The 23,961-nt window shown below is 32.9% G+C and overlaps 2 protein-coding genes across 2 annotated transcripts in view; one reads left to right on the top strand and one right to left on the bottom strand.

The window, feature by feature from the left end:
* LOC127717580 (nuclear hormone receptor E75-like) overlaps positions 1–23,961 on the top strand; it is a 233,400-nt gene that overhangs the window by 118,494 nt on the left and 90,945 nt on the right. The gene's annotated exons all lie outside the window — the stretch shown is intronic.
* LOC127717578 (caspase-8-like) lies at positions 838–22,408 on the bottom strand. The gene is made up of 9 exons (XM_052223278.1): positions 22,363–22,408; positions 18,170–18,563; positions 17,141–17,385; positions 14,653–14,709; positions 12,851–12,961; positions 8,200–8,271; positions 6,519–6,908; positions 5,112–5,373; positions 838–2,758 (listed from the first exon to the last, which is right to left on the bottom strand). The coding sequence occupies exons 2-9, from the start codon at positions 18,478–18,480 to the stop codon at positions 2,605–2,607; spliced, it is 1,602 nt and encodes a 533-aa protein (XP_052079238.1). The 5' UTR covers positions 18,481–18,563; positions 22,363–22,408; the 3' UTR covers positions 838–2,604.

Below are 23,961 nucleotides of genomic sequence, written 5' to 3' on the forward strand. Positions count from 1 at the left end.
TGAAAGAATGTAGTACAGGTTTTATGTAATTTGTGACAACAAAGTCCTTGACATGGTAAATACACTGTCCGATGAAACATAAACGGGAAATAAAATCTTTACAAAAGAAATCTACAAAAAAGACGGGCAAATATTTAATCTATTGTCTATTGTAGTGTTGAAATATATATCTATCGTCCGTCCCTTCATCTATATCACCCTGCCCAGTCGCTCCGTAATTCTCGTATCACGGCTTTTTCGCTCACACATTGTTGTCTATATAATGGAATTATATGCGACTGTCATACAAGTGAGAGGTCTAGTTAGCTATAAAACCAGGTATAATCCACCATTTTCTACATAAGGAAATGCCTGTACCAGGTCAGGAGTATGACAGCTGTTTTCCATTCGTTTGATGTGTTTGCGCTTTTGATTCTGCCATTTGATAAGAGTCTTTCTGTTTTGAATTTTCCTTGGAGCTCGGTATTTTTGTTATTTTACTTATTGTTAGAACTTAGCAGACATTATCCTCGACGTCACAGTGTGCGAGGAGATGTTATCAAGCTTACTTTCGTCAAGCGTTAAACTCTCTAAGGGAGACGGAAAAGACCAGTAATAGAACGATAAACAGATTGTCGGGCTTTTTACGTTATCTATATATATATATCGTAAAATATCAGCCGCTCGACACAATGTGAATCTTTTTATCTCGTTTGCTGCGCTGACTGGCCAAAAATGTTCACATTATTACTCGCGTCTGATTTTTCACGATATCTATGTGTAGAAATTCCGATAATCTATACATATAATGAAAAGGCCTTTTTCTTCAGAGTGGTCAATAAAGAACAAAACTATAGATTAAATCTAATGTCCTTAAAGGTTTTTTTAATTCTTTTTGATACCTTACGGAAAATTTTTGTAAACACATCATGCAAACCGCTTGAAATAATTAAGAATTAGATGGCTTGCTTCCATTTTTCGTATGTTATAAAACTAGAATACAAAAAGGAAACAGATTCATATCCTGGATTTAAAAGTCATGGATACTGCTATGACAGTTATTAAAATACTGTGATTTTCGGAGGCAATGATTGAACACCAGAACAGTAGAACAAATTGAAAAAAAACTTTTTGGAAAATGATAATATATGATTTGATTGCTTGTATATTCAATGTCCAGTGGATCTTCAGAACGAGAACACATTAATAATAAAGACATAGGTAGGTATTGCAATAAGGGGCCTATAGGAATGATTGATGGGTAATTGGGAAAAGCACTGAGAAATGGGCATCTTGGATAGGTACAGAAATTTAGCCTTGCAACTGGCCACCTACGGACCCCTCAAAGATTTGTTGCAATGGGTTCTTATCATACAAAGAGTGTGGCACTCTTTCTTCATGAGGCATCTGCTTAACGTTTCCGATTCTGATCGGACTTTTCTGCATGTTTAAACATCCCGCATAGCCAAAATGACGCCCTACTTTGGCAAGGGTTTTCTGTATGTAGGAAGAACACAAAGGCATGACCATAGTTGTATACCACACTCAACACTACGGCTAGCACATGATATAATACCATGCACTGAAGTTGATACGATCTTCTTGACAAATAATAATATTCTTTGGTATTGCTTTGAATTCAACGACTATTGGCATAACCAAATATATTCATTGTTTTAAATGTTTAAAAAAAAACATTATATTAGTAATACGTAATACCACGGTGGGGCCCAGTCTTTGTTTCTGTTGTGTTTATGTGCTGTTTTTAATATGTGTTTCCTTATAATACACAAAAATTAAAAATAAACATGAGATAAATATTCAACTTTTAACAAACATTTTGTAACAAAAACATTAATGCAATATTTTGTTAAAATAACATAATTATGAAGATATGTTTTGAAAAACATTATATTAGTAATACGTAATACTACGGTGGACGTCCGTCTTTGTTTTCTTTGTGGTGTTTTGTGTACTTTTTTAATATGTGTTTCCCTATAAAACACAAAAATTAAAAATAAACTTGAGATAAATATTCAACTTTAAACAAACATTTTGTAACAAAAACATATATGCAATATTTTGTTTAAATAAGATATCAAGATAAAAACGTGTATGTTTCGTCATTTGAACCAGTCTTTGTCATAGTTTCACTTTTGAATTATACAATTATCAGAATAACCAGTCAATTGAAAGGTCCATTCTTGCAATTAATTCGGTGTCATTTATTTCTAAAAACAAATATACGATGCATTTTATTTAGTGTTCATATTCTTTTGTTTATATATAATTTGAATAAAAGTAGGTATGACACACATTCGAAAAACATTACATATTAGATAAGATGAAGTGGTTAAAGACCAATCTTGTATAATAAACAAATGTCTATGGAGAGGGATGATACACTTTTTGGATGTTGGACATAAGGGATCAAAAAGTGGGATTTGGGAAAAAAAGAAGGAAAAAAGAGGGAATCGGGATAACATTACCAAAAAAAACGTACCATATGACAAGCCTTGTTCAAGGTTCGTTAATAAAGGAGAAAAGAATGCGAGGGCTTCAGTTCATTATTATTCATAGATTTACACATGTGATCTAGGGTAGATATATCTGTTACAGTGATGTTTATTTCAGGTTATCTGGAGAGAAAAAGAGTTGTTTCCGCAGTGTTATTTGTGTCATTGGAACTTGTTTCTTTGCTTGTTCTCCTTTCACTAATTCTATATTATTCTCTGAGACATCGTGATTCACTTTAACCATTAACGCTTGTAAATCCAACCTGCAAACAAAGCCAAGCTATGATTACATTCATTTTAGAAGTCAGATTTGGGCGGTGTTTATTCATAAGTTATACTAGTATGCTAATAATAACAATTGGGCTTGTTGGAGTTTATGTGCCAATAAAATAAAAATAGTAAAAAATGGAATATTTTCAAATATCAATGTATAAAAGAGAAACATGATTCTTTATTAGTTGTTATTGGCTTTTGAACTAGCTGTCAGTAACTGTGAGTACTCTCAGATCTGTGTCTTTTTTGTTGAGGGGTGTAAAATTACACTGCCACGTCCGGTCTGTGTTTTTGTTGCTTGTTTTTCTGCTTTGTGTCGATCTAATGAGTCAAGCCCTTTTCAACAGATTTTTATAGTGTGTTCATCTGTTGTGCTGTCACACCACTGTCCCAGCTTAGGGGCAACCGCAAAAATGTTTAACCCCCACCACATTCTGTATGTGCCTGTCTCAAGTCAGGAGCCTGTAATTCAGTGGTTGTCGTTTGTTGTTGTATATCATATTTGCTTTTCATTCATTGTTTTGTACATAAATCAGGCCGTTAGTTTTCTCGTTTGAATTGTTTTACATCTGTCATTTCGGGGCCTTTTATAGCTCTCTATGCGGTATTGGTTTTGCTCATTGTTCAAGGCCGTACGGTGATCTATAGTTGTTAACTTCTATATCGTTTGGTCTCTGGTGGAGAGTTGTCTCATTGGCAATCATACCACATCTTCTTATTTTTATATAAATGAGAACATGATTATGCCGGTTTTGGTGTTTCCATCTAAATGTTCTCTCAAACTTGGAATATGTATTACATTGCGAAATGTTAATCTGATGCAGTAGAATTGTTACTGTTAATGTTATTACCTAGACATAAGTCGATTATGAAACTTCAAAACATTAACATAAATGCTGGTTCAGTATTATACATTTCGAAGATTACTCTCGGAAATAGACAGCGAGAATTTGTTTAGAACTATCTTAACAAGAAGGAAACTTTTTCTATCCAAACAAGCTAGATAATACATATTGATAAATAAGAATTTCATATATACTTATTTATTTACGATTGAAAATGAAATATTTATAATATAGTTTAGATGAATTGTAATGTATTATTGTTAAATAGAGAGAAACCCTGGATTTCTTGTAAAAATAAAGAGACCTTTCACTAGAATGCTGGACTTGTGAAATAAATTGTTAACAGCAATCAATATATTGTTGAATAAAAAAAAATAAATAAAAGAAGGAAACTGCATATGGCTTCTAATTTTTAATTGTGAGCTTTCCATTGTCATGTTCCAACTTTCCGGCAGCAACTACTTATACAGGATTTAACTTTTCTCTCGTACGATCTTTCAGACCTTGTCCTTCTTTTATCGATCAAGAGATCGATTTGTAAAGGTATAAATATGTTACAGTTATAATTTGATTGTAAACTAAGAAATATGTTGTCATGGATGATCAATCACAAATTTCTTTTTTCGTTGCCACAGTTCGGTCCAGCTTTCCTTGCTCAAGTCGTATCACTGGTTGCTATTTGTAAACGCGTTGAGAATTTCAAATTCGGTGATATACGAGAGTAAGAAATGCTTACACGTTAGGAGCACCTGTATTTAGCTAGATTTTGGCGGGTTTCATTTGTTAAATATTTCATTTATAAGTAATACTTTCATTCGTCTATCGACCATTTCATTGCCCTTCGGTATCGATGTCTTTTACTGAATAATCGATTACTTTAAGAGACATCTAACATCTCATGTAGTCCTGTAAACCTGAAATAAATGTGCCAACTGAGGCAAAAAGAAGGCAAAGTTATGTTTGCACCCCTGTTTTGGAGGGGTTCGTGTTGTTCGGTCTTTGTTTGTTCATGTACTGTTGTCTATTGTTTGTCTCTTCAGTGGTTTGGGTTTATTCCCCGTTTTTTACCATATACTATTTTTTGTCTGATTCTCTTGGACTAATGCATTTTCATTGTCCCTTTAGTATCTTCCGCCTCTTTTTCGACGAATGAGGTAAATATGCATAAAGGGGGTGCTTGCCTTGTTTAACATTCGTATGTTTCAGATTGTTTTGACTTCCCTGTATGTCGGTTTACACGTGTGATAAATTGACTGACCATCAGGACTCCATCTTTATATTAAAAATTTGCGATAGCGTTTACTTCTGGAACGATTAATTTAACAATGAATTTTCGCAATCTTAAAATAGAAAGACTATTAAGATTTTTTTATTCTGTCAGGTTCGTAAACTTCTTTTTCTTTTACTTTAGAACAATACCAGATTTTAATTGAATCGTATTCCTAATATATATGAAAACGTTTTAACAAACAAGGTAGAAAAGTAGCATCTAACTTACGTGTCAGCATGTTTATCCAAATTTTCTGTAAGACTCTTTACATAAAAAGATCCCTGTGACCTACTTCTGTAGGATACGTAACCAAATACTGTGGCATAGCCAAGAAGAAAGTCTGATTCATCGGGAATCACTTTCTGGTTATCTGACGCATGCGGGGCCGCGTCTGTCTCTTCTGCATTTTCTGACACGGGGGCAACATCTAAATCTATGGATTCATCCACGGATGGGCCATCTTTTTGAAAATCAGATGATAAAAGCACTCCTAAAATTTAAAGAACAATTTGCAGTTTCACTCTTCCAAGTAATATTTTTTAAAAAGCTGCAATACTGTGGGGTTCACACTGATTGTCTTAAATAAGCAGGAAAGAAACTCATATATCTCTCAAATTGTATGCAGTAAGAAAAACGCATTTTATTATAACTACATGGATAAGATGATCAGTATTTAACTAAAATTTCTTTGCATTTGGCATTAATGTAATACTTGATCAGGACAAGGTAGCTATTGACAGATACACTTCATTTAACCTTAAGTGGGGTCTCGTGGCCGAGTGATCTAAGAAGTAGAAGAACTACTGTAGCACTAGCCTGTCATCACTGAGGTTGTAAGTTCGAATCCCGCACGTTGCAGGTGCGCTCGACTCTAATCTTAATTGACTAGGATTGTCAGTTTTCCTACCGAAGGTCGGTGGTTCTCTCCGGGCACTCTGGCTTTCTCCGCAATAAAAACTGACCGCCACGAAATAGCACAATAGTGTTGAAAGTGGCGTGAAACACCAATCAATCAATCAATCAATCAATTAAACCTAAATTCAACCCGTATTTAGTAATGGAAAAGTGTCGGTATGCATCAAGTGTTGTTTGTACATGCACCTATCGGTGTAGTAAGTAAATGCTGAACACATTTCTCTTTAATAATCTAAACGGATAATGTTTTAATTTCAGAAGTATCTTACAATTTCACTATAATAAAAGTCAATACTTTTTAAATTCCTGTATCATTTTAATCGCCATTATTGGGGCAATGGCATTGCTGTAGTTTTTTAGAAAATTTCTGAATTACCATTAACAACGTTAAAAACGTGGAATTCTAGAGAATTATTATCTTAATTTTCATAAACTAGTCAAACATAATCATCACTTAGATTAATTTTGTCGAAAATGAGTTGAAGGTTGTTTGGTTTTTTTTTTTTAAATCAGAGTGTTATATAAAAAAATAATGTACGCAATCAATCCGTGTTGGTGTAGAGAAATTGACCACTGGACGGACAGTACAATTGGAAAATTAAAAAAAAAAGTAACAGAACACTTTCAAGATTATCCACTTATTTGGTAGCGACTGTAAATCATATATCTTAATTTACAGTTACGGTTCATTATTAAGTAAATTAGTGTAACAATTCTTACCAGTTTGCATGTCTTCTCCCTGGCAAGCCTGAATGAAGAATAACTTTGGTTTATTTGCTAACGTCTTACATTTTGATGATTGAAAATACATTGTTAGATATCGAATCGGAATAGGTTTGTCATCTACGCCGTACACAAAATTTCCTTGTATCGGGCGATCACCATCTCCTTGAACCAGTCGCTGACGGTTACCAGTTTTTTCTTTTCTATCGTCCATTCTATATATGAAATTTTCTCCACCATGTGACAGTACACACACAACAAGGGCATTGAATTTCGAATGGTCCATGATAGAAATGTCCTTCATTACACCAGCCATATCTTTAACGGTCAAATCTTTGAAAACTCTAACCGTGAATCCAAGTTTTTTGAACGTTGCTTCTAGTCTGACTATTCATATTTAAGAGAATTAAATGTAGTTTCATATTAACAAAAGATCAGTTTCATGTATAAATAGTCATATTCAATCTAAATATAAAAGCTTGTTAGGAAAATTATAAAATTAAAATTAAATATCTATATCTATAACTAAAATCTGCTGTTGCAAAACTAAGGAAATCTTTCAAAATTTAGGAATCTGTTATGTATCTCCCTCACGCATCTGTACATGTAGCTCTCGTGTTTTGTTTTTTTTACGGCGTTATGGTCAACTTTGGTTGTATCAGCTCGTTAAAGTTTGCATTGGTTTTGGATTTCATATAATTTGGTCTCTTGGCATCTTTGAAGAGACATTTAATGTTGAAATGACAATCTGGTGCAGAAAAATGGGTATGGTTTAATTTAATCGGTCCAAATAACTATGTAAAACAACATGCAACACTAAGATCGAGCGCCAGAAAATAATAGTGAAATAACTTATTGTATATCTATACTACTAAAATAACGAGGTCCAATTTGTTAGCCGGCATGACGTAAAAAAACGACGAATCAAAGAATTCAACTTTATATATAACTTACATATGACAATGGTGTTGATTAAAAATTACACCCTTCCAGGCCCTTTTGTTTTCAACTTAATATTACCAATTATGATAAATAACAAGTTCCGGGTCGAATCCGATACCGATACCAATAGCATATGTCACATGTAGTTTCCGGTTGTAGAAAGAAAACCATGGCGAGTTCAAACAGAAAGATTTTGAAAGCAAAGAGAACCTTATAATCAGAATAACTTTAAAAGATGACAATACGAATACTAAAGATCCAGGCTAAAATAAGGGGTAAGTACTTTAATTCAGTCACGCACCTGTGATGTCGCGGGTGTGTTCTAATATATTACATAAAAGGATTACGGGATAACACACCACACCAACCTACAACACCCTATATATTCTTCCGAAAGGAAAAAAATTACAAAATAAAAAAACAAACACGAAAAGCATACGATCCAGATAGCATGACTTCATTCAGGCACAAACTATTAAAGGGGAGTAACACTAGTTTAAAAGTTATTAAAACCGCAATGCAAGCATTGCATAATACATAAGATGTTGTCTTAAGCTTATTTCTTCTTTAGTTATATAAATGTATATTGCATGCTTACCTATAAATGTAACGTTTTGTGCACGATTTCGTTCAATATTATTCAATTCATATTACATTTTAAGAAAATTATGCAATCAATTTTTTTATTTTAGAAAATGAATAATTTTTATTAAAAGAAATAAATCAATAAATTTACCTTGATCGACGTCTGTCCCTTCTCTCGCTTTCATTTTTTTAAATTTCTTATTGTTTATTATTACACATATTCCTGAAATATAGACACGGACTATTTTATTACATGTATTTGCTATCATAGCAATGCTAGTTTTTGTGTAAGACAAGAACATATAGCTAGTTTATGTTGTATGAATGTAGGGTTTTATATTACGTTATTAATTGGCATCTTAATTAATCATGTTTCTTAATGCTCAAGACGTGACTTTCTGTAATAAAAAAAATCTGTTGAGTATTGCTTGTCTGTTCATTGCTTATATTTTGCTATGGACTTGTCTGTCGCTCCTTGAAATTTCATTTTTTTTTACCTGCACTTCCATGTTTTACATGTAATAGTAAATAAGGAGTTACACAAGGCATGCATTGACCGATATAATTCCGGGTTAAAATGAAAACATTACATGTACATAAGGAACATACAACACATGATTAAAGTTTTAAATGAATCAAGCTAAATTAAATTTAACAAGCATTCTGAGAATATTGCATGGCAATACATAGTCCCCTACCGGTTAAGAATTCATTGTACTGGAACAAAATGCTAACTTGATCTATAACTTTGCATGGTGTAAACTATATAAAAATATCAAGTCAATATCTTCAAGCATTACGAAAAAAGGTGTGGAAAACTGATTATTTGAGTGAATTTTTTAAGTCCACGGACCATAACTCTGCACAAAATCGTCAGACCTGAACATAATTCGAACTTGATCTGTAACTTGTCATGATAAAAGTATATACCATATTTCAAATCAATATCTTCAAGCACGAAGAACAAAAGTGTGGAAAACTGATTTGCCGGACTGACGGATGGACAGACAGACAGACAGAGTGCAAACCTGAAGTCCTCTTCGACTTCGTCGGTAGGGGATTAATAAATATACATGTAGTCAACAAAAGAAATGATACAAGGCAATACATTTTCCATATAATAGTATAATTGAATTACTTACACGGTACCATGAATCGAGGGTTTTATTGGCAGAACAGATTTGCGAGAAAAAAAATTGCCTTATTGAGCTTATGTTTAGAGTGTTGTCTTCTTTTCAAATCTAATTTATTAAGACAAACCACGAAATTTTGTATTTGCAATTTTATTAATTTTAAAAAATCATTTATTTAACCAAACACTTCAGAAAAAAATATAAACACTTAAAACATAAACATGGGCTGATTACATTTTTAATAAAATGCTTCGCTGGGGCGCAGCTTGATACGACCGCAGAGGTTGAACCCTGAACAGTTGGGGCAAGTATGGACACAACATTCAAGCTTGATACAGCTCTGAATTTGGATTTTTATTAAATATTTGAGACAGCAAAGGTTTCTGACACAGAAAGAATGTGGTCTAAGAACTTGAACTTTTTTTAATTTACCTATTATGGTCCAATGTCCAAAATCAAAATACATGGTTAGATTCAGCATATCAAAGAATCCAAAGAATTCAATTTTTGTTAAAATCAAACAAAGTTTAATTTTGGACCCCAACTTGGACAAACTTTAAAACTGGGCCCATAATCAAAAATTTAAACACATGTTTAGATTCAGCATATCAAAGAACCCCAAGAATTCAATTTTTGCTAAAATCAAACTAAGTTTAATTTTGGACCCTTTGAACCTTAATGTAGACCAATTTAAAAAACGGGACTTAAAATTAAAAATCTAATTACATGGTTAGATTTGGAATATCAAAGAACCCCAATAATTCAATTTTTGATGAAATCAAACTAAGTTTAATTTTGGACCCTTTTGACCTCAATATGAACCAATTTGATAGCGGGGCCCACAAATAAAAAATCTAAATACATGGTTAGATTCAGCATATCAAAGAACCTCATATATTCAATTTTTGTTGAAATCAAACAAAGTTTAATTTTGGACCCCAATTTGGACCAACTTGAAAACTGGGCCCATAATCAAAAATCTAAATACATGTTTAGATTCAGCATATCAATGAACCCCACATATTCAATTTTTGTTGAAATCAAACAAAGTTTAAATACTGGACCCTATCTTGGACCAACTTGAAAACTGGGACCATAATCAAAAATCTAAACACATGTTTAGATTCAGCATACCAAAGAACCCCAAGAATTCAATTTTTGTTAAAATCAAACTAAGTTTAATTTTGGACCCTTTGGACCTTAATGTAGATCAATTTAAAAAACAGGACCCAAAATTAAAAATCTAAATACACGGTTAGATTTGGCATATCAAAGAACCCCAATAATTCAATTTTTGATGAAATCAAACAAAGTTTAATTTTGGACCCTTTTGACCTCAATATGAACCAATTTGATAACGGGGTCCACAAATAAAAAATCTAAATACATGGTTAGATTCAGCATATCAAAGAACCCCATATATTCAATTTTTGTTGAAATCAAACAAAATTTAATTTTGGACCCCAATTTGGACCAACTTGAAAACTGGGCCAAAAATCAAAAATCTAACTACATGTTTAGATTCATCATATCAAAGAACCTTATATATTCAATTTTTGCTAAAATCAAACAAACTTTAATTTTGGACCCTTTGGACCTTAATGTAGACCAATTTGAAAATTGGACCCAAAATTAAAAAACTAAATACACTGTTAGATTCGGCATAACAAATAAATAAATGTGATCAAAGATTTTACAAATCTAATGCGCCATACTGTGCAATTAAAGATTACTTCTTGAAATTTTTCAATATTTGAAATTTGAAAAAAAAAATAATATTTGAAGAATAATTCTTTTTAATTTCTGAAATCTGAAATGAGAAAAAATTGACCCCCCACAATTTCTTTTTACCCCCCCCCCCCCCCTTTTTTCCCCCAAAAAATTCTTTCCCTCAAGATATGGTCATAATCTCAATTCAAATTTCCAATGGAGTTGGCAACCATAATTACCCATTTAAATTTACCATAGTGCTAACTTAATCTATTTTATAATAGAATTAAAAATATAGTGTCAAATCTTTCATATGGATTTTTTTGTAAAAAAAAAAGATGCAACATTTGCAGATATTTTTACTGGTCTTCCTTTATAAATATGCATTTCTTTAAACATAATTTAAAAGCAGTGTAAGGGAAGTAACCAAAACGTTGTATTTGGATTACCTCCCTTACACTGTTTTAAATTATCTTTATTGTTCATTAACCATTACTTTATACATAATTCAAAAGCAGTGTAAGGGAGATAATTTCAATGATGTATTTGATTTATCTCCCTTACACTGCTTAAAATTATGTTTTGTACTAAACTATTTGTCCATTAACCAGGACAACCTTATTTTCCCCCTTTTTTGCCCCTAATTCCTAAACGGTTTGAGCCATAACCCCCCAAAGCAAATCCTAACCTTCCCTTTGTGGTATGGAAACTTGTAGTATAATTTCAGAGAGATCCATACACCGTTCCACAGTTATTGTCTGGAAACTAGAAAATGCTTATTTTTGGCCCCTTTTTGGCCCCTAATTCCTTAACTGTTGGTACCATAACCCCCAAAATCAATCCCAACCTTCCTTTTGTGGTATTTAACCTTATGGTAAAATTTCAAAAAGATCCATTCACTTAAACTAAAGTTAGAGTGCGAAAACCAATGTGTCTTCGGACGACGACGCCGGACGACGACGACGACGACGACGACACCAACGTCATACCAATATACGACCACAAAATTTTTTTGCGGTCGTATAAAAATGCCTTCGCAGATATTTAATATCAAAATTCTCATCTACGAATCTGAATGTTGAATTTGTCATCATTTTCGAAAAAAAAAATACCTCCCGTGTTCAGTAACTAGGTATTTTCTCACTTTCCATCTCTTCAATTTAAAGTTTTATTTAAAGTCAATATTCAATAACCTACATAAACACAAGCTCTAGTCTATGTCGGATTTTCTTAATGATATGCATTTGCTTTGCAATTAAATGTATTTCATTGGAAAAATTAACAGTTTTTCCTATTTTTTATATTTTATGATAAATCAAGTTTCAGACTAGTGTATCGTTACTTTGTTGACTAGTGTATAAAGACAGGAGACCAATACCGGGTCTGGACCTACGTCACCGACATCGACTATCGACAAACAATATGTGACAGATCTAAAAATTGCTTACACGCTACAACTCAATATTATCAAGCTGCAGACCAAATATAAAATCATTATTTTCATTGAAGCCAAGAAGACTTTGACAAAAATTTTCCTTGAACAATTAGTATTGTTAAATTTAAACTATCGGCAAACTAGAAATAGCTGCAAGGCACATTTAAAAATAGCTAACACTTTACAACTCAATATTATCAAGCTGCAGAACAAACATAACATCATTCCCCTTCAATAAAGCCAAGAAAACTTTGACGAAAGCAGCTAGACATAGATAGAAGTAGATGCTTCACATTGTTAGAAAGGGGACGAATTTGAAGAGGTTATTTTGAACCGAGGTGGATGTTCCAGCAAACTGAAATACATTTTTTGTATATACAAGTTGTGGCACTGTTAAATAAGTTAAATCACTATATGGATATAATTATACACACACATTTTTATAAAATATTCACATTATGGTAAATAAGCGTATTGTTTTACATTTGAAAGTTACGTGACGAAGTGCACCATATTATATATACCTCTAGGATTTGACGTCATTTCATAATATGGTACTGACGGACCGATGTTAATATTTTGTGGTCGGCGTGATTGTGCTAGATGACTGGTCGAATGTAAACTGACGCCACCATCTGAAATAAAATATTATAAGATAGATGTTGTCCTGCAGGGAACGATAACTCCTAAATTCATACCAGTCCCAATATTAATCAACTATTGTACAGTGGAGATCACTTCTAACCTCTCATTAGAACTGTCAGATTAATCTGTCATAGAACTGTTCTAAACTGTCCTAGAACAGTTCTACCTAGAACAGTTCTACCCCAGAACTGTTTTAAGTAGAACTGTCAGAATCAGTTCTAGGTAGAACTGACCAAATCAGTTCTAGGTAGAACTGTCAGGATCAATTCTAGGGTAGAACTGTCTAAAACTGTTCTAGGTAGAACTGTCCAAATCAGTTCTAACCGTAGAACTGTCAGCAGAACTGACTAAATCAGTTCTAACCGTAGAACTGTCAGGATTGTAGAACAGTTCTAAATGACGTCACTGCAGTTAGAGAAATGTTAAAACAGTGCTGTGATGAGAATTTTTTAATATATATTATATTCTTTTGACTTATTTATATTTAAGACAATGAGTTCTTAAAACTGTTCTATGGATAGAACTGACTAAATCAATACTAGCCGTAGAACTGACCAAATCAGTTCTAATCGTAGAACTGTTCTAGTCGTAGAACTGTTCTAGTCGTAGAACTGTTCTAGTCGTAGAACTGTTCTAGCCGTAGAACTGTTCTAGTCGTAGATCTGACCAACGATTTGGTCAGTTCTAGGTAGAACTGTCTAAAACTGTTCTAGGGTAGAACTGTCTAAATCAGTTCTAGGTAGAACTGACCAAATCAGTTCTAGGTTAGAACTGTTCTAGCTACATACTGTCCTAGAATAGTTCTCCTGACAGATTCTGCCAGATTTGATGAGAGGTTAGAAGTGATCTCCACTGTATCTGTGTATGCTAGTTTTTCATCAGAATTTAACGTTAACTAATTCCAATATTAATTTCAAATCTCAATTTCATTTCTACACATGACGTGTCCCCCTTTTGACCGATCGTTTCTATCATGGCAGAATTTTAATACAGAACGTTTAATTTGACGTCTAAGTTTCGAGAAAAAAATGGTAAACACAAGCAGTTGTGTAATATAACCATGATGACATAGTAACAGATATTTCACTGAAACAAAATCGTCCTTTTATGTATTGGGGGTATATAACAAACATTTAGTTTTTTCGTCATTTAACGTGGTCTGACTAAGACTCATGGAATTGTCTGATAATGTCACATTATATGCGGGTTTTTTTTTTCATGAAGATCGCATTAAAAGTAGAATAAAAGAGTGTGAATTGCACCAAGAACACTTTGTATAAAGGCTACTAAACTTAAATAAAAGTGAACACATATCTGGTTTTGAAGATACTATAATGAACGAAAAAAAAAAAGGAAATGCAAAAATAAATTTGTGTAAAACCTTGTCATGCTTACAATTACATTAGCGAGGAGTATTGTTATGAGCCAACATTTAATGCTACAGACTAGTCATCACTCTTGTCTATATCGTGGCGACCAGTTTGTATGTGTGTAGGATGCAAGGAAGAACCACCGAACTTCGGCAGGATGATAAGAACACAGTTACAATGGACTGCTTTAAAACAGGCACAATATCTGGTAGGGTGAAACCAGCTTAACGCTGGAACGAACCTCCCTCTTTGATTATTAATTTTATCATATATGTTAAATATTAGAAGAACACAAATGTATGTGATTTTACCTGGATAGTCTGGAATTGTTCTGCTACCTGTATGACCTGAATTGTCAGGAACTATAACTGAAATCAAATAAAAATTAGAAATGTTATGTGAAACAATTAATTTGTAAAAAAAAAAACATGGAACTCAGGACAATGTTGTCTGTGTTGTTACTTTCAAGGATTAACAAAACAAGGCCAAGAAAAAAATTTGTCTTGGTTTCTGCAACCTTACATACCCGTTACATGTAGCATGTTTACCCTTAACATAATCTCAGGCATTTTTCTAAAGTACCGAAAGGGTCCATAACACATCCCTTTAAAGTGTGTGTGAAAAATATATTTTCAAAAGAAAAATTATTTTACATGTACCTACCTACCTACCCTATATGTGCTACAAGGAGGCAAGAAACGAGCATATGTATTTTTTACCTGACGTATGATTCGCAGTTTTTTTTTACACATTTTTATATTTTGTAATTTTGAATACAATAACAAGAAATAAACATTCTTGGAAAAAATTTAAACCAGGAAATCTTTTAAAGTGTATTTTTCTTGTACTACACTTGTATGTATCGAAAAGGACAATGTCTTCCGTCTTCCCATTGAAGGAATAACAATACACCTACACACATAAAATGAGAGTCTGAACTGATAGGCTTCATTTCTGTATTCTTTATTGTTAAGCCATTTTCTCCATTTTTTATTCATTTTGCCCATTGGTCTCAATTTTGTTTATATTTTAGGACCCCATATTCTATATTCTTTAACTTTTTGATTCTTTTTGTAAATATTTTGTCTAATAGTATAATGTGTCTATTCTGTAAACTCCATTCAGACCCATTTGCATCGTGATACTTGGTAAGAAAATGTAACACGTCTAGTATTTTTTCTAGAGATATCAACATAGTTTGTAACAAATAGCACAGACTTTTGTTTGTACTTCAGGAGCTCTCGGCTTATATTGTTAAATTTTTTTAATCTTCTGCGACTTGTTTTGTGCACTGTTTACTGTACTATTTTTGTCTGTTGAGACATGGTTTCGTTCCTCTGTTGTCAGTTGTCAATATATCGCTGTTGATTATCCCTCTGGAACATGTTTCTTTTTTTTTAATGGAAGTACCTATTTTGAAATTTAAGAAAGAGATCTACGAGGTATCCCGGTTGTCAGTAGATTTCACAGTTTACCTAAGCGACATTCCTGATACATGTACTCAACAGCTTGAATTCTAAAATCCTAACTTTCCTATAGAACCCATCAATAAACTTATTCATTATAGACTATTTTCATATTATCGACTTTTGACTCCGGATTCAAAATTATTTCCACAGGTTACCTACTCTGTGGTAGGACATCCTGGTACTCTGTCAGGTGAGAGCGACCAAAAAAAAGTAAAATCAAACGTATAATTCGTGCAATTTAGGGAGAAAGTTTACTGTTTTCCGATGATTTTGTCGTGCACAGAAAACACGTAACAGTTAATTTTCCCCCGATATTGTACCGATTGTAAACTTGATTTTACTTCTTTAAGTTGCTCTTACTTGACCGAGTACCAGGATGTCCTACCGCAGAGTAGGTAACTCTGTCAGGTGAGAGCGACCAAAAAAAAGTAAAATCAAACGTATAATTCGTGCAATTTAGGGAGAAAGTTTACTGTTTTCCGATGATTTTGTCGTGCACAGAAAACACGTAACAGTTAATTTTCTCCCGATATTATACTGATTGTAAGCTTGATTTTACTTCTTTAAGTTGCTCTTACTTGACCGAGTACCAGGATGTCCTACCGCAGAGTAGGTAACCTGTCAAAAAAATATAAACTCCGGAATCAAAAGTCGGTAATATGAAAATAGTATATTGACTATGGCCAAATTTCATACGCTTATTTCTTTGTGGTGACATATAGTTGTTAACATCCTTTCGATTGATTGACTAATGTTTGCTTAGGGTCCAGTGTAGAAATCCTTGTCATGATTTCTTCGGTGGATATTGGCAGTCATACTTATTCTTTTAAAAAAGTTCTTCAACAACTAACGTCTGTAAGTGCAAAGACTTGTCGCCTCTGAGCAAAAATAATGTGGAACGGTAGGTTGATATTTCTTCCTGATGGATGCTACCCGGAGACCTATCACGATAAAAATCCGGCCGTCGATGAAATAAAAATCAGGATTCATATTCATATCTCATTAACATGATCTCGCCATGATTGGCTTGTAACGTTTGCCACTGGACGTAAACATCATCATCATTTTTTGTATTCTTTGACAATTAAAAATAAGACCTAGCAAGTCTTTCTCTGTTCTCAAGAGATTCCACCATACCTTCACTCTCATCCGCTAAAATCTCTTAAGCTATACTTAGGTCATTTTATCAACTCATCGACGTTTGAACAAAATGTATTAGGTTTTGAATTTAAAATATTTTGGCATTTTTCATGAAGAGACATACTTTGGTGAAGTTTAATAAGAACCATTTCAAGTTTATTATTTTACCAACTCAGTTACAGGTACATACCTTGATACTCATCAACGAGATCTACCAAGTCTCCTCTGTTCTCGAGAGATTTCACCATTTCCTTCAATGGACTTGTATGAGCTACTTCAATAATCCCCCTTTTTTCTAGAAGTACAAATAGGTCGAATGCTGATTTGATAGATTCTTTCTCTTGTCGCGTTAATTTAAATACACGAAGAGAAAAGGAAGCTAAAAGTTCTACGTCATCAGACGCCAAATCTTCGGATATTTTGTAAAGTAAAATTCTGTAAAATAAAATAAAAACTTTTAAATACTATTTCATCACTTCTAGTATGAAGCATCATTCCGAAATCATGAATTTTACTCTAAAATTATAATTTGAAGCAGGTCGTGGCAATGCAGCTCAATGAAGGGTATACGCTTAGCGGGTTTTAATTTCTGATGAGTGATTTAATACACGTATATGAATTTAGAAACTGTAAATGTGGGGTTTTTTTTGCCTTCCAACCTACTTGTAATCGAACTCGATTATAAAGCTGGAAATATTTGTTAATTAAAATAAGACATAGTTTTCTTTGTTCTTCACACCGTTGATCTGTACACTAGCGAACAACTATTTCAAGAAAAAAATAACTAGTATTCAATTGTTAATTCGAAATCAGATGAGGGTTTTCGTAAGTGAGTTATAAGAAAGTCCTATATTCCTGAAATATTGGTCCCTATGGTGATACACGTAACTATTAATATATAGAACAACAAATTTCGTGTAGATTTCGTTGTAAAAAGAAAAACTACCATTTACTATACTTTTACTGTTTTACTCAATTTATAGATATAAATAAAAAGTAGAGCATTTCCGATATTGTAGTCTATGATTTTTCCTTAAAGGTTGGTAAGCACTTGAATGGTTCCGAGTAAAACGATATTTGCACGCAAGCAAACAAGCTAAACAAGATGGCGGAACTGGACATTGCCTCCTAATTGCTGGCATCAGAGCTGCAGGCATTGAGGAAGTATCATCAATACTGCTGACATATTTGGGACTATATATATATTGGTAATCATTACCTGAAAGGTCTGACACTATAATTAGTTTGGCCCATCTCTTTTTCAACTTGAGTTGGGTTCAATCCAATTCGTCTGACGAGATCTGTTCGTCCCATTAACTCAAAACATTCTGCTAGAAACCGCCCATTAAGTAAGGCAACAGTTTTATTGTTTTCAATAGCACTAAACAAGTCTAATGCAATGGTTGCTGGCATTAACTTATGCAGACCTGCCACGTCTTTCATTAGGAACTTTAGATTGTCCATATCATCGCTATCTAAATCACTACATATGTCCACTAGTATATCTTTTGTTAGGCAGGTTAAAGCCATCGTATAATGTTGAATGTAACAAACAGAAATATAGTATTCTTTCAGTCGTGTTTTTCTTGTTCAATGTTGCCAGCTAAATCACCCTGCAAAAGAAAATTTAATTTGTAGAATATCTCGTAAAATTTACTTTTTGATAAATTGTTTCATTCTTATATTCTCGATAAAAAATTTTTTTAAAAATGGTTGAGAAGGGAAAATTAAAAAATAGTGTGTTTCCATTAAAGATTTTGTGGAAATACTTGATCCTGTTAATGTTGTTATTTAAAAAAATAGTTTTTTTTAAATTACATCGGAAAAGTTGTGTGTCCAGAGAAGAAGAAAAAACATATGCCCATCCCCCCCCCCCCCAAAAAAAAAAAAAAACAACCCAACCTCCAACCCCCCAAAAAAATGACGAATAGTCGGTGCCATATATATTCATGTTATACGATGAACAGAAAAGTTAGTGTGGGCTTTGATAATGTAGATGAAAGCCGTAAATGTAAGTAAAATCATTGATTGATCGATAGGTTTTTTGCCTGATTGGTAAACATTTCATACATATTGAGGACAAATTAAAGGATATGTTAAATATATACGTCAATTGGACAGCTATCAATCAGAACAAAAAAATAAATTCGACCAACATGAGACAGGTGTCATAACAGCGCGTGAATCCCTAATCACAAAAACTCTATAGAAAACAGATTAAACATTTAGCACATATTTTATCGAAGATCTATAAACAACATCATGCAAATCTCCCAAAATGATATATGGAGTGTTGTAATGAAAAACTACTCTGTACACAATAAATAAATTATATATACGCCTAAAAAGTTTACAAAACAGTTGGTTCTGTTTAAGTGTTAAACACGATAACCTCTGTTCTTTTATACTCCAACTCATACCTCTCCTTATTTTCATTTTGACCAGCATTTAAAAAATCAATTTGCTTGACTCATCCAAGTTGAAATCCTCAATGTGATTTTTAGAGAATTATTGACGTGTTGGTTTTGTTTGTATTGGTATGTTTCAGACTCGTTTTTAGCCTTTATCCCTTTTAGTGCCATTTGATATAGGCAGCATATCCGTATATATGTTTCTTTTTTATTATTTAGAAATGATGGTGTCTTTTTTTTCCTTTTATCTTCACAACACAAGGTAAAACAAAAAATTAGACTGATATTTATTTGAAAATAAAGTAAGTTTGTGCACGTATTCATTCATGTTACAAAATATCCCCCCCCCCAAAAAAAAAAACAACACATGACCAACACAAAGCAAAGGAGCAGTGCTTTTATACTCAACGGCATAAATTGATTTACACAAATCAGTTGATATAACTTTCAACGTGTCTTATGAGTAACACGATGGGTGTTATTTGTGAAGCAGGATCTGCTTACCCTTACGGAGAACCCGGTTTTTGTTGGGGTTCTTGTTGCTCAGTCTATAGTTTTCTATGTTATGTTGTGTTTTGTATACTGTTGTTTGCAATCGGCGTTCCCATGAGAACCAACTGTGCTTCTCTTCTTGCCGACTTGTTCCTTTATTCATATGAGGCTGACTTCATATAGGAACTTCTTAGGAAGAAAGAAAAGACGTTAGTAGAATCCTTTAACTTCACTTTCCGCTATATATATGATGTTCTCTGAGACTCACTAAATAATTCAAAATTTGGTGACTATGTTGAATGCGTCTATCCCATCGAACTAGAGATAAATGATACAACAGATACAGTTAAGTCTTCCTCATATCTTGACCTACATCTAGAAATTGACAATGAGAGTCATTTGAAAACAAAACTTTACGACATACGAGATGATTTCAGCTTCCCAATTATGAACTTTCCGTTTCTTTGTAACAACATTCCAGCAGCACCTGCATACGGAGTATATATCTCCCAGTTGATACGATATTCCAGGTGTTGTATTTCCTATCATCATTTCTTTGATAGAAGGTTGCTTCTCACAAGGAAGTTATTAAAACAAGAGTTTCAACTTTTGTTTGGTGAAGGACCTGCTTACCCTTCAGGAGCACCTGCGATCACCAGGATCGTGTTGCTCAGTCTTTTAACTTAGTTTTCTATGTTGTGTTTTGTGTCTGTTTGTCTGTTTGTCTGTTGGTCTTTTTCTTTTTTAGCCATGGCGTTGTTAGTTTGTTTTCGACTTATGAGTTTGAATGTCCCTTTGGTATCTTTTGTCTCTCTTGTTTGTCTTTTGGTCTTTTTTCGTTTTTGCCATTGATTTGTCGTTTTTTTTCGACTTGTGAGCTTTAAAGTCTCTTTTTATTGATATATTTCGCTTCTCTTTAACAGAAAGTTTATAAAACTTAATTATAATTAGAAAAAGGAAGAGTAAAGAAGATTTTATTGTTCCAATTAAGGGCCCTCAATGGGTAGCATGACATTCACATTAACATAAAAGCAATGACATTTCAGTCTTGTTACTATTTCTAGTTGTTGTAGAGTGACAGCATACTTAATAAGAACATTCAACTGAATTCACTTTCTTCTTATTTCTGAAAACTTTTGTGTGAATTGTGATATAACCATTATAATTTTAAATCTATTTAGACGTTTTTCCACAGAAAATAAACTTTCAGTTATCTATAATGTCTTTCTTTTATCTCTTCCCAGTCCTCATTTTTCACCAACTCTCTCCTTCGACTTGCATATTCGTTCATTTCTCCCTTCCCCTCTCTTACTTTCCATTCTGTTCCTTTCTCTCTCGATCTTTCTCGCCTTTCTAGGTCTCCAATTACACTTTCACATTAAGAAAGGTATGGTGGTAACAAATGTACTGCACATGTAGTGTAGAAACCAGAATTTCGCAAAAAAAAAAAAATAAAAAATGCAATACATGTACAATTAAGTAAAAAGCCACGTGTGCCCGACGTTTCACAATATAAGAAAATACACATTGCGAAAAAAATTAATGAAACATAGAGATGTAAGACTGATATTTTACCATCAAGTTCTAAAGAACAGCATCTATAGTTTTTACAGAAATACGTTGTATATAGCCATAGGTAAAACATTCCGAAATCCGCAAATCGATAAATTATTTTAAAACTTTCATTTAGTGTGGTATGTTTTTCAATGAGACAACAGTTACTATCCACCAGAGATATAATTCTAAAGCAAAATAGTGTTCGATGAAATTTTTTCTCGTTTATGGAGGTTATCCAAAGTTATATTTTATCTATATCGAGACAATATTTTATGAATTGATTGTCTCATTAAAAGGAGATTATATAGAAATTAAGATTTTGGACAATGATAGCATTATAACAAACAAACGCTTAGCTAGTTAACGAATAGATACAGTATCACACATAAAAATTAGTTTTTGCACATCATGGATTCCAAGGAATTGAAACATTTCAGGCAGAAAGCAGAGGAATTACTGATAAAAAAAATATCATTACAGAATAAAGGCTATTTCATGTATACTTTCCATATGAAATCACACTGAACAAAGTGGACAAAATTCAACGAGAATGACACTTGTTCATAATGATATATTATTCTGAACAATTACGTTTCACAGTAATTCTAAATAAAACCTTGTCTGTGAACAGTATATATTTTTTAATGAAATGTTGTCTGCAGGACAATATTTCATAAGGGACATTGTTTTATGATATATTATGACGTGGAAATTTGTTTTCATGAATACACAATATACATAACAATAAAATAAACCAAAAACTTTTTTCAGGGAATCCCGGACATGAAAACGAATGTGAAACTGGTGTTATTCTCTGTTCTTATTTTATTCTGATGACTTGAATCAAGATCCATTTTTTTTACATTAAAATAAAATATATAAAAATAAAGACCAACTTTGAGCCGAAATGTAACTAAAATAATAATAAATCGACTATTAAATATGATTCTACCTGTTATGTTGTGTGATGACTGTGTATACCACTTAACATTGTAAACACAAAATGGGAATTCCCAGTTACTTTTGTTTCTATTTTTAGCCATACGATTGATTTCTTTAAACACGTGACAAATAAAAGTTCAAAGAAATTTCAGTTTCATTATGATGGAAATTAGCATGACAAACGCCAAATGAAACACAAATAAACATACACAGGCGATCGATGGCTGATGATATTATAGCCATTGAAAATGGTCGCAATACTCGTATAATTAACTAATCAATTTAATCTGCCAAGCTCAATACATAAATAAACAACACACGAATTGTGTGAGTATCCATGGTCATCCATACAAGATCATACAACAATCAATATTCTTCTAACTAATGTCAATTTACTAAAACCTATAATCAGGCATGCAGACATATACTGTATATATATCAAATCTATATAGATCCCCGCCCCTATATATAAGAGAGGAAGTTACAATATATTACTACACGTACTATTGTAACGTTTGTGGGTCACTTTATTTGGTTCATTTATTTATTTCATTATTAGTAATTTTTGATTGTTTTCTCAGAAAGATTTATTATTATTATTTTATTACTTTCCGAATTTTTCATTCATTAAATTTTAGTGACGTAACAAACCTCGCATTAGCATTCAAAATATGTTTCCCTTCTCAACCAATCAGACAGCTCGACTAATTTCCCGGGGAAATTTATCTCGTGCAGTGATTGTCTTCTGGAAATCATTCCCAGCTCACATTCTCAGGTGTGTAGACATATAAAGAGGAAATTTTCCGATTTGTTTTAAATGGTCTCGATGAGGAATCTCGCGCTATTTTTGTGTTGTATTTACTGTATTGAAGAAAATGTGTATTTCGGCGTTTTCTAGGTAAGAAGTCCCCCTCTCATTTGATGTATATTTTGGTTGACTAAAACTGGCTAGTTTTGGTCAGGGTTCGCATTGAATATTTAAGCGGACACTTAATTTCATTTAGAAAGCGGTTCGCGGGTTAATTGAGTTAAATTATGAGCTGACGTTTTTGAATAGTTCTTTGAACTGAATTAAAGCTGTCAGTTTACGAATATCGAGATTCGATTAACTGTTCACCTTTGTAAGTTGTTTATATTAAAGTTATTCATGTATTGCTGGAAAAAGATTATAAAGTGCGGGGTCATTATTTGTTGACATTCTCGTACGTGCCTCAAATCTATGACCTAAACATAAAGACAGAAATTTAAAGTATTAAAATGTTAAGCGAGTTTTAAATGCAAACCTTGGGCAGAATGGCAGAGTGAGTCTTTAGAGAAAATTTCAGTTTGAAAAAAAAATTATTTTGTCTAATAAAAAATTGCGTGTTGTTTACTAAAAGTTGTACTTTACTGAATTATTGTATTACAGATAAACGCCTTGTTCCTGGACTGAGTTAAGTTTGTTATTAAAGTTAATCCGTGTTACTCCCCTTTGTATAGGAAATAGCCTAGACATCAACCCTTTCCCCTTAATAATGTGATATTTGGTACCATAGATATAAGAAGATGTGGTATGAGTGCCAATGAGACAACTCTCCATCCAAGTCATAATTTGTAAAAGTTAACCATT

Source organism: Mytilus californianus, unplaced genomic scaffold (genome assembly GCF_021869535.1).
Source record: "Mytilus californianus isolate M0D057914Y unplaced genomic scaffold, xbMytCali1.0.p SCAF_10, whole genome shotgun sequence".
Classification (NCBI taxonomy): Eukaryota; Metazoa; Mollusca; class Bivalvia; order Mytilida; family Mytilidae; genus Mytilus; species Mytilus californianus.

Coding starts and splice junctions, on each gene's coding strand:
- LOC127717578 (XM_052223278.1), bottom strand. CDS start 18,480: ATGGCTTTAACCTGCCTAACAAAAGATATACTAGTGGACATATGTAGT. Junction 8,272..12,850: donor AATGACGTCAAATCCTAGAG/GTATATATAATA, acceptor TCTATATTTCAG/GAATATGTGTAATAATAAAC. Junction 6,909..8,199: donor AGGGACAGACGTCGATCAAG/GTAAATTTATTG, acceptor AAATATGAATAG/TCAGACTAGAAGCAACGTTC.